Below are 12,387 nucleotides of genomic sequence, written 5' to 3'. Positions count from 1 at the left end.
CCAGAGGATGCAGGGACTTCGGTTTTCCTAGTCACTGAAAGACCAAATAGTCAAACCCACATCGATCAGACCTCTATCCTTAGGATAGGGGTAAATTGTAACCTGAATACCCCTTTAAGTGTGTTGATATAATGATGTGAAAGATACCCATGCCTCTATTTTTGTGTATTTTACCAGGTTTTAAAGCCATTTCTTTTGCGCCGTATAAAAGCTGAAGTTGAAAAAAGCCTTCCTCCAAAGAAAGAAGTGAAAATTTATCTGGGGCTGAGTAAAATGCAGAGAGAGTGGTAAGAAAGCGATTTGTCCCTCACTACTAGTAATACAAATACATGTCATATCTGCCTTGTTCCTTAGCCCTCGTTCACATCAGCGTTTGGATTCCGTCTGGGGGAGACCGAATGAGGACCCCCTCCCCCCCGAACGGAATACCAAAAGCAAGTGCAAGCACTGTGCAACAAAAACACATGGACCCCATAGACTATAATGGGGTCCTTGTGCTTACTGCCAGATCTCTGCAGGGATCTTTCGGACAGGAGAGTCACCATCTACTTTCCTGTCCACATGATTCGTGCAGACAGTGCACGGCAAGCACACGGACCCCATTATAGTCTATGCAATTGCGTTCGTATTCAGTTCGGGGGGGGGGGGGGGGGGGGAATCCAAATGCTGATGTGAACGAGGGGTAAGTTGCAGCCTGTAATAGGGCCAAAGCTGCAAAGTTCTGCAGACCTCAGAGCTGCGTAGCGCTTGCTTTGGGGATTTGCATTTACACCAGGCCGTGCACAACAATTTGATGTAGGAAAGACGCTATCTCCCACTGCATTATGGGAGTGCAGTCAAGTTTTTGGGATGTATCTGCCAATAATCCTGTCTGTTAGTAAGCAGTGGGTTTGAGAAAGCAGCTCTCTACTGAAGTTTAGTAATGCAATGTATTTACAAGTTTGGTGTTTACAGCATAATAAATATTTTTTTGCAATGATAATATTGTTTCAAATTCTCTAGAAATTTGCGGCAAGATCGACACTGGAACATTTCCCACAAGTCACATCCAGTGAAAGCTTTTATATCTCTTCTAGGTACACAAAGATTTTAATGAAAGACATCGACATTCTGAATTCTGCTGGGAAAATGGACAAGATGCGTTTGTTAAATATTCTGATGCAGCTGCGCAAATGTTGCAACCACCCGTACCTATTTGATGGGGCTGAGCCGGGTCCCCCTTATACCACTGACACCCATCTGGTCTACAACAGTGGTAAAATGGTGGCTTTGGATAAACTGCTTCGAAAACTGAGAGAACAAGGTAAATATTGGCGTAGTGTTTATCCAGAATCAGACACGGGGCTAGCAGAGGGGAGAGTCAGATGAATAGAGAAGGGAGGGGTGGATTAAATTGGGTATTAGAGTCGGGACGGGTTGGAGGGGAGCTAGATAGTGAGCTGGGAAACAACGGAGATGTCGGAGTAGTTGGGAGATGATACGGGCATGGACTAGAATTGTTGTAGACCTTGGGGTGAAGAAGGTATGGATAAAATAGGTATTTTTGAAAGGTAAGTGACCATAAACGTGCAGGGTATGGATGTGCGGCTTGAAATACAGGGAAGAATTAAAGTGGACTGGTGAGAGTGTGGAGTCACCAGCTGTAAGTAATCTATATGAAGGTGGTGCTTGAGCAAGTTCCTCTTTTTCACCAAGGACCTCTTATTTTTATATTCCGTACCCTGAATTCTGTACACCTCACTTGTGGCGTCTCCATAAGGCGACGTACTTCTTCTGACCCAGAAACGAAATGGATATGGTTTTTGTATGACCCTTTTTTTTCTGTACATGTCCGAAACGTGAAAAGAGGCGCAAAATGTCCCCAAACCCATAGCAGCGGAAGGGTTAAAAGCAAAGAATCTACTGGTTTTTGTGGAAATCTAAAATCTATTTCCCATGGCTGCACTTCTGCTCTTAAGGCTGTATTCACGCAGAGTAACGCCAGGCGTTTTTTGTGTGTTTTTTGCACATAGCGCCGCGTTTACGCCGCGTATACGCCGCGTTAACGCCGGGCAACGCCACCGCTAACTAGCGCGGCGTTAACGCGGCGTATACGCGGCGCTACGCGGCGTAAACGCGGCGCTATGTGCAAAAAACACACAAAAAACGCCTGGCGTTACTCTGTGTGAATACAGCCTTAGAAAGCAGGGGGCTCTGTGTACTTAGATTCCATTGTGCATTGGCTGCTGCAGGACGACGCCATAGGAAGCCACACGAAATACATGTCATTTTGGGTTTTTTATCAAGAGAATAATAGCCACATGGTTCCTGAATAGCGCCATTATCACGCCAAAGAATTGCAGGAGTAGCTGCATGTTCCCACGTGTGTATTTGCTGCCGTAGAATGTGCGTTTGCCATTTTTTAGAATAAAGCTGTCGTAGCCAATGCTCTTGTTATATTGAATTCCGTGGAGAAAGAAAACACAAAAACACCAGCCATGCTGTTGAGAAGAACGCAGCGGGCCCTCCGAATCACATCGAATAAAATGATGTGAAAATAGAATTCATAAATTACCATTGACTTACAGGTAACATCTGGTGCGCAGTATTTTTACAGGTAAAAAAGACTAAATGATTGGGGTTTGGTGTTATTTCTCTGATCTTACACAGGGTGGCGCTATAGCACAGCCGTATTCTCACGGATTCTGACACCGTTCCCCAGCCATTTTATTCCTATAAAGCCCTAAATCCTGCTCTGTCTTTCTAACATTTTAAGATGATTTATTCCATACATTATAGAATATATTACAATACATTTCTTTGAAGTTGCCAGGTCTGATCTAACATTTAACAACGCCATCATATTCCACAGAATAACAAACCGTACATTAACACCCAAATCCATTTCGGTGATTGCGTCTGCGAACAAAAACCTCTCCTTGTTATTCTCGTGCTTTTATACGCCATTGTAGCAATCCGTATACTTTGTTTTGTAGGTTCGAGGGTTCTGATATTCAGTCAGATGACCCGACTGCTCGACATTTTGGAAGATTACTGCATGTGGCGTGGCTACGAGTACTGTCGCCTTGATGGACAGACGCCGCATGAGGAGAGAGAGGTAATGTCAGATAGCTTTCATCTGCAGCCATACAGAGCTCGCTGAAAGGATCCCACAGGCCCGATACCTCCTGCCGGGACTTTGTAGGCCATGATGGACCTGCTTATCAGCGAGACTTCAAAGATACAGAGGTTTCTTCATTGGATCTTATACAGAAATAGTAAAGCGTATCATGAATAATATTGTACTCAGGTTTACTTTTAGTGATGACACATTTTGTATGGTAAAATGTGACTCTTGGTTAGTAACACATTGTGGTTTGTGCCGCTTAGGCCTCGTTCACACGGGGCGCGGTATGGCGTATTTTGGTCCTGATTGTGATGCGGGAAGCCACGTCAGAATAGGGCCAATACACACCTCCGACAGTCCCGGATTCCCACTCCGGAGTAGACCCAAATGAATGAGCCTAAACCGGAAGGTGCTACTGTGAGTCGGACGCCAGGGCTGAATCAGCCGCAGAATCCGCCTGAAGAAAGGGCCACTTATGGAAAAAAGTAAGTTAGCGGTCTCCATAGACCTCTATTGTGAGGGGGTGGATTCTGACATGGATTCAGTGCCGAAATCAGCCCCCTGTGAACGAGACCTTAGGTCTGGTTCATATCTGCGCATGGGTTTCCATTTGGGAAATCCGCTTGGGGAACCCCCCGACAGAACCCTAATCCACATAAATAAGCAGTCACCTTCAGCCCTTTTCTTTCTGCTCGTAGGACTTTTCTTTCCACATTTTTCATGCGGACGGAAACAGAATGACCTGAACGTAGATGTGAGCCAGGCCTTAATAAATTCTCCACTATTGGACACTCTTAGGGTGCATTCACACGGAGTAACGTAACGTGTGACCTGGCACGTATACGCCATGTGAGATTTTGAGCGTCGTATACGCTTCCATTGATTTCAGTGGGAGCCTGGATTGTATACGCCGCGTTATTTTGCGGCCGCAAAATAACTCGGCGTATACGAGACTAACTCCCATTGAAATCAATGGGAGAGTATACGGCGCTGAAAATATCACACGCCGTATATGTGCCAGGTCAGGCGGCACGTTACTCCGTGTGAATGCACCCTTAATATTACAGGGGCATCCAGTCTGACATATCTGTCATCTATTCATTGAATAGGTGATAACTGCAAAATCGGTGGGAGCCCAATACTATCCCGACACTGTGCAGCTCACTCCCATTTCAGACTGAGACTTCACATTGTGGAAACGCAGCTTTTTTTGTTGGAGATTTTGCTGCAGATATTTGAGCCAAAGCCAGGAGTGAACTGATCAGAAGGTAGAAGGATAAGAACCTCCTCCTATATATTTCCCATTCCTTTTATAACCACTCCTGGGTTTGGCTCCAAAGACTGCAGCAAAACCTGCACCAAAAAAAGTCATGTTTCCACCTCAGCCTTAAAAACAGCTCCAGTTATGAAGAACTTTACATGTTATTCATTGATTCTATTCCTGCAATGAATAGAACATGAGAATATAAGAAACTTTGTAATATGTCTTATTAAGGAGATCTGTTTCCTTCACCATTTATTCATCTCTTCTCCTGCCTCTATATTCAGGGACTGGCCAATGCATAGAGGCATACATTGACTTATCGAACTCCCCTGTCTAGGCAAATAGTAGTCCATTTACCCAAAAATCTGTCGGCTTTACTATTGCAGTAAGAAATAGGTATTGCTGGGGGATAGGAAGCTGTATGTACTGGAGGAGGATCAAAGGCGAAGGCTTTCTGAGCGACCATTACTGCAAGGAGAAGACTAGTGCAGCTCGGGGAAGGATAATCCCCATCATTGTAAAGAACATCAGGAGGGGATAGTCTGTCTCCAAAATACATAGCGGCTCGTGCTCACAAATAAGACAGCGGCAGCATTTACAGTTTTAGTATTCGTACCCTGCACCGGCATCCATATGTATTACTGCATAGTACTGGACAACATGGCATCCAGCGAGAAGGAAATTATTATTAGTAGTATTATATTCCATTTCCAGATTTCTGTTACATTTCTATATCACTTTCTGCTTCAGTTTGGGGAATTTTATGGACTTTTTTTTCCGTAGTGATCTCAGTGAATAAACCAGGAATCCTATAGCAGCACTCCCATGCCGTCTTAGCTGTACAGAAGCTGTGCTAAGGAGATTTCCTTGAAGCATTTTCTAGTGTTTCTGGCCTTCTCCGCTGTTGCTAAGGCTAGCTTTATATTCGTGCTGGAGCCTTTGTAACAGGCTGTGAAAAAAAGCTGAAAAAATGTGCAGCCCCGGTAAAAAAAATCACAGAAACCATGGCCGAGACTCAGCAGACCCCATTATAGTACATGAGACTCAGCAGACCCCATTATAGTACATGAGACTCCGCAGACCCCATTATAGTACATGAGACTCAGCAGACCCCATTATAGTACATGAGACTCACCAGACCCCATTATAGTACATGAGACTCAGCAGACCCCATTATAGTACATGAGACTCAGCAGACCCCATTATAGTACATGAGACTCAGCAGACCCCATTATAGTACATGAGACTCCGCAGACCCCATTATAGTACATGAGACTCCGCAGACCCCATTATAGTACATGAGACTCAGCAGACCCCATTATAGTACATGAGACTCAGCAGACCCCATTATAGTACATGAGACTCAGCAGACCCCATTATAGTACATGAGACTCAGCAGACCCCATTATAGTACATGAGACTCAGCAGACCCCATTATAGTACATGAGACTCAGCAGACCCCATTATAGTACATGAGACTCCGCAGACCCCATTATAGTACATGAGACTCCGCAGACCCCATTATAGTACATGAGACTCAGCAGACCCCATTATAGTACATGAGACTCAGCAGACCCCATTATAGTACATGAGACTCAGCAGACCCCATTATAGTACATGAGACTCCGCAGACCCCATTATAGTACATGAGACTCAGCAGACCCCATTATAGTACATGAGACTCAGCAGACCCCATTATAGTACATGAGACTCAGCAGACCCCATTATAGTACATGAGACTCAGCAGACCCCATTATAGTACATGAGACTCCGCAGACCCCATTATAGTACATGAGACTCCGCAGACCCCATTATAGTACATGAGACTCAGCAGACCCCATTATAGTACATGAGACTCAGCAGACCCCATTATAGTACATGAGACTCAGCAGACCCCATTATAGTACATGAGACTCCGCAGACCCCATTATAGTACATGAGACTCAGCAGACCCCATTATAGTACATGAGACTCAGCAGACCCCATTATAGTACATGAGACTCCGCAGACCCCATTATAGTACATGAGACTCCGCAGACCCCATTATAGTACATGAGACTCAGCAGACCCCATTATAGTACATGAGACTCAGCAGACCCCATTATAGTACATGAGACTCCGCAGACCCCATTATAGTACATGAGACTCAGCAGACCCCATTATAGTACATGAGACTCAGCAGACCCCATTATAGTACATGAGACTCAGCAGACCCCATTATAGTACATGGGGTCCGTTCAGCGCTGTTGGTTTCTATTATGTGCTGGACCTGGCACGTTGGGGTTTTTTTGCTGCTATTTTCTGTTCTTAGGACGGAACAGAAACACGAACGAATAATAGAAGAGATGTGAACCCGGCCTAAGGGAATGGCCTGACAGACAGCAAAAAGCACCTTAATGCTGTAGATATCCTACTGCTGCGGTCAGACATGGGGTCTGCACATCGGGCAAGATAGCCATACCGTGGCTGCTATATAACCATGGCTGGCAATACAATGGACACTACAGTATATGTCTGGAAGGAAATATGTCTCCGGTATTAACGTACCGATAAAAGGAAGATGGAAACATGAACAGAGCCTTACCTTATTGCTATGTTTGGTGCTGGCACTGTGGTTAGATGTAAAGCCGTGCAATTCCGCATCAAAATCCGCCTGCAAAACACTCTGTGTGAACATACCCTTATAGACTGCAGTTTCTCAGCAAACTGATTCAATATAATCTTACAGAACGCCAGCAAAACATTTTACTTACTGCCATGTACAAGACATAGACACATATGGTTGTTTTGAAAAGCTAGTCCTCTGTTTTTTCCAATGACTGTTCATTGCTTTCTGTTCTCTTCTATGATATCATGCTGCAGCCGTTTAACCACATGCACAATTTTAGGTTCTGTATCTGTAATCACATTTCTCATTGCAACCTCTACGGGTATGTTCACATGGACTTTTTTGCAGGTAGATTTTGAGGCGGAATCCACCATAAAAGATACCTCCCATTCATTTCAAAGGGAGTCAGTATTAGAACACTATTTGATTCAGGTGACCCTAACCTATCTATCTGCAGTCTGGGTTGATATCCCGGGGTCTCCCTTTAGGTTAAAGCCCCACATTGCGGAAACAAAGTTTTTTTTGTTGCAGATTGCAGATTTTTTTGAGCCAAAGCCAGAAGGCAGAAGTATAAGAACTTCTTCTATATCTCCCATTCCTCTTGTGGCCATTCTTGGCTTTGGCTCAAAAAACTGCAGCAAAATCTGCAACAAAAAAAGCTGCGTTTTTGCAACATGAGGCCTCGGCCTTAATCACAATCTTCCATAACAGTCGGGATGATGATTTGTATCGTAGAAGATTTAGGCTGCTGAGAATAGGTCACGTAAATCCTCTGATAGAAAATGTGAGCGTCTTCCTTCCAGTATGTGAGCGCCCAGATAGAACAATGTATACATGATAGGATTCGGTATAGTTGTGTTGCTTGGCACTCTATGCACCCATGTAAAAGCAGACAATTATTTGTTTTAGGGATGAAATCTCACCTGTCTGTGATAACGTCTTTTCAATTTCTAGGAAGCCATACAAAGATTTAATGCACCTAACAGCAGCAAATTCATCTTCATGCTGAGTACCCGCGCCGGAGGCCTTGGAATAAATTTGGCAACTGCTGATGTGGTGATTTTATACGACTCAGACTGGAACCCTCAAGTCGATTTACAAGCCATGGTAACAACTCTTCGCTTTCTTCTAAGTTTCCGAATATTTTTGTTCTTTGTGTTACAGTTAGATAAAACATTTCATGGACGGCTTTAGCAGCGACACAAAGAGTTGGATAGTATAGGGATGGTGCAAAACTGGAAAAGTATAGCTTTCAGAACAGCGCCACCCCTGACTATGGTTTGTGTCAGGTATTGCACCCCAGCTTCAATGAAATGAATAGGGATGAGTTGTCATGTCACACACAATCCGTGGTCAGGCATGGCGCTGTTTGTGGTGGAAAACATCCTACTATTTCTCCCATGCTGTAACCCAGCGGTATTTTATGGATGCCTCTGCTTAGAATAGCCCAGCAGTCTACACTGCACTATTATTAGGACTATATTGGTTGATTTCCCCCATAACGATAGCTCTATTGGAATAAAATGTCCTTTAGGTGGCGCTCTTAGTTCAGCCCAGGCTGTTATATCTATGAAAATAATTGCATGAACGTTACAGTGTTTTTTCTCAGTCTTACACTTGTGAATGTCGGATACATATAACTTAAGATTGTTATGAAACTTGTGCTAAAGCAATTTTTTCCTGTTTGTATTTTCAACAGGATCGAGCCCATCGCATAGGTCAGACAAAGACCGTCCGGGTATTTCGGCTCATTACTGACAACACAGTGGAAGAAAGAATAGTGGAGAGAGCAGAGATAAAACTCCGACTGGATTCTATAGTCATACAGCAAGGTATCTAGTGAGGGGCGGCTAAAGGAGATCTGTCACTTCCAACATGGTGTGTGGTCTGAGGAAGGGGCAGCCGAGTGACAATACATTTCTATCACCTGATTGTCTTTACACACTGCCCTTCTCTCACATACCCCTGGAGTTCACCATCCCCTCTTTGCTTGTGATCAAACACCATCTTGGGTTTTAGTTTATTCATTGCTTGGGCTCTACTACCAGTCCCATGATGCCTTAGGGCTAGTTCACACGGGGCACGGGACCACGTATTTTGGTTCTAATTTTGATGCGGGAAGTCACGTCAGAATAGGATCAGAATGTGCCTGCTGCGACTCTGGCGGCTTCCGACAGTCGCGGCTTCCCGCTCCAGAGTAGACCCAAATGAATGGGTCTAGTCCGGAGGGTGCTGTCGCGAGGCGGACTCCGTAGCTGAAAGGGCAGCTCACTTCTTTTTTCCTTGAGCCGGAACATTCCGCTCAAGGAAAAAAGGAAGCTAGCGGTCTGCATAGACCTCCATTGTGAGGGAGCGGATTCTGAGGTGGATTCGACATCAGGATCTGCCCGCTCTTGCCCCGTGTGAATGAGCCCTTAGCAGAACATCACACAGACAGATAAAGCCTGTACCATCGGGGGACCCGGACAATGGAGAGGTGGACTGCTAAAATAGCAATTACATATTGAGCCTGGAAGACCCCAGTGACTGTAATGGCTTGTCCAGGGCACGTTCCACCATATTTGTGTGCCCTCACATTGCCACTGCCCCAAACGCCCCCTAACAGAATAGCCTAGGTAGTGGGCACGTCATCTCTCCGAGCCCCCTTCTTAAAGTCTCTCAACGGGATTAAATGTCTTTGAGGGTGTTGTAAAGGTAAGTTAACCTGTCAGCGATCTCTCACAAAGCAGTGTACTACCAGAAAGTAGCCTCTGAGAGTCTTTTTATAGGGCCACTATTATGCCCTCTTGTGTAAGCAGAACACATCATCAGATGACATACCTATCTGCCCGAGATATAACTGCATGCAAGGTCTCCAGATTATCTTGGGACAGTTTCTCCCATCTCTGTTCTCGTTAGACCTGGCCGTGGCCATGATGACATCACAACTATAGACTGAAGTGTATTCACATCCCCTAGATATTGTATGCTAATGGGGTTAACGAATTACGACGGGACGGGTCGTCCAATAACGCCGAGCTATGCGGCCAGACTTAGTCACATCCACAACACGTCTTATATGTAATGGGTTTGGTGGACAATAAACACCAGGTTAATAATTCTAAGCTTTCTACCGCGACTCCAGGACGCCTGATCGATCAGCAGTCAAACAAGCTGGGAAAGGATGAAATGCTGCAGATGATTCGCCACGGAGCGACCCACGTCTTCGCATCAAAGGACAGCGAGCTGACCGATGAAGATATCACCACCATTTTGGAAAGGGGTGAAAAGAAGGTAGAATTGCTCTTTCTTGGTCAGTTTTGATAATTTACCAAATAACAACCACATTATTAAAGTGAGTCTGTCACTAGGGTCAAGCTTAAGAACCCAGAAGCACAGATAGGTCTGGCTCACCGGATTCAAATGTTCTTTTCCCTATGAACATATTCATATATCTAGGATTATGCAAATGAGCAGTCTGGAGCAATGAGGGCGGTGCTGTTGCTCCAAACTCTTTGGGCCAGGTGAGATTTCCGCTTAGCTCCCTGGGCCTGTCCCTCAAAGAAGGGGAAGAAGGGTCTTCCTAGGCAGTGTTGGATGTTTTTTGGGGCTTTAAATTACGCTAGGTTCATACTAGTGTTTTGGTTTCTGTCCTTTGGGTCTGCTCGGGTGATCCGAAAAGCGGAAACCCTGTCTGCTTAAAGGGATTCTACCATTAAAAACTTTTTTTTTTGTGGATAAGACGTCAGAATAGCCTTTAGAAAGGCTATTCATCTCTTACCTTTAAACGTGGTGTCCGCTGCGCCGTTCCTTAGAAATACTGTTTTTTACCGGTATGCAAATGAGTTCTCTCGCAGAGATGGGGGCGGGCCCCAACGCTCAAACAGCGATGAGGGCATTCCCACCGCTGCCAGAGAAGTGTCTCCAGCGCGGCCTCCTTCTGTGTCCGCAGCGTCATCTTCAATGTCTTCTTCCGGCGCAGGCTCGTAACTTCTAGGCCTCGGGTCTTAGGCAGAGCAGACTGCGCAGGCACACAGGTCATGGGAAAATGGCCGCTTGCACAGTATTGTTAGCGGCCATTTTCCTGTGGCCTGCGCAGTCTGCTCTGCTAGAAGTTACGAGCCTGCGCCGGAAGAAGACATTGAAGATGATGCTGCGGACAAAGAAGGAGGCGGTGCTTGGAGACACTTCTCTGGCAGCGGTGGGAACGGCCCCATCGCTGCGAGAGAACTCATTTGCATACCGGTAAAAACTGGTATTTCTAAGGGACGGCGCAGCGGAGACCACGTCTAAAGGTAAGAGACGGATAGACTTTCTAAAGGCTATTCCGACATCTTATCCACAAAAAAAAAAGCTTTTAGTGGTAGAATCCCTTTAAAAAGTGGTTACATGCAGAAACCCGCAGACCCCATAGACTATAATGTGGTCATTGATGGAACATGTAGATGGTGGTGAAGTACAATCCCCATACACTTGAATGGAGCAGCACGCGGACATGCTTGACTCCTGCTCCATTGAAGTGGGGGAACATGTGACAAGTTTTAGAATTCGTCTATAGAACGGACAGGACGCTGCTCCCTTATCCTAGCGAAAATACCCGAAATTTGGAGCTGATTTTAAAGTAAAATCTGCTTCAATATCAGCTGCAGATTCCTCTGTGTGAACATACCCTTAAGCATTGTATGAAATCTCCGCTTGTAGCCTCTGCAGTTTCTGACCTGTCTCCTTTATAGACGGCTGAGATGGCCGAGCGCATGGAGCAGATGGGAGAGAGCTCACTTCGAAATTTCTCTATGGATACAGAAACCAGTTTATATAACTTTGAAGGAGAAGATTATCGAGAAAAACAAAAGGTAAGATTTTATATTGCAATAGAAAAACGGCAGAATGGGATTCAGTGCTCCGTATTACTTACCCGCTCCTTATTTGTTCAGTCTAAAAGCGAAGACACCCTAGTGAGATCTCCGTATCTGGGGTTGTTAATATTGCATATTGTTTTAGTGACATTCAGGTGACAAGGAGACTTAGCAAACACTACAGTAACAGGCCAGAGAAAGGAATGGGGCCGGACTTTTGCCTCATCTATTGGAAAAATTTGATTTCCAGTTCTTGGGCCATTTTATTCCACCGTTGAATAAGCAGATTAAAGGCTGTAAATATATGACCGTGCATAAAGATAGCGGCCTGGGATCTGGAGACACTTGCTCATGTCTTGTAAACCCTTCAGGACCTGTACTGTGGAGACTAGCGGCATAACTAGGAATGGCGGGGCCCTGTGACGAACTTTTGACATGGTTCCCCCCCGACCCCGAAGACCCCGACTGACTCCACTACCCGCCCCCGACATTCCTGAGCGCACTATTATGTCCCCATAGTGGCTCCTACACACACTATTATACCCCACAGTGGCCCCTGCACACAGTATTATAC

At 45.2% G+C, this 12,387-nt stretch overlaps 1 protein-coding gene across 1 annotated transcript in view; it reads left to right on the top strand.

Annotated features, from left to right (window-relative positions):
* SMARCA1 (SNF2 related chromatin remodeling ATPase 1) overlaps window positions 1-12,387 on the top strand; it is a 65,393-nt gene that overhangs the window by 21,119 nt on the left and 31,887 nt on the right. Inside the window, exons 10-16 of the mRNA XM_075259486.1 lie at window positions 178-287; window positions 1,077-1,303; window positions 2,976-3,097; window positions 7,933-8,085; window positions 8,678-8,810; window positions 10,103-10,251; window positions 11,691-11,810. Of these exons, the coding sequence (XP_075115587.1) occupies window positions 178-287; window positions 1,077-1,303; window positions 2,976-3,097; window positions 7,933-8,085; window positions 8,678-8,810; window positions 10,103-10,251; window positions 11,691-11,810 (1,014 nt within the window). The remainder of the gene's footprint in view (window positions 1-177; window positions 288-1,076; window positions 1,304-2,975; window positions 3,098-7,932; window positions 8,086-8,677; window positions 8,811-10,102; window positions 10,252-11,690; window positions 11,811-12,387) is intronic.

Source organism: Leptodactylus fuscus, chromosome 11 (assembly GCF_031893055.1).
Source record: "Leptodactylus fuscus isolate aLepFus1 chromosome 11, aLepFus1.hap2, whole genome shotgun sequence".
Lineage (NCBI taxonomy): Eukaryota > Metazoa > Chordata > Amphibia > Anura > Leptodactylidae > Leptodactylus > Leptodactylus fuscus.
Note: the sequence above shows the minus strand (reverse complement) of the source record. Positions and strands in the feature narration are given on the sequence as shown.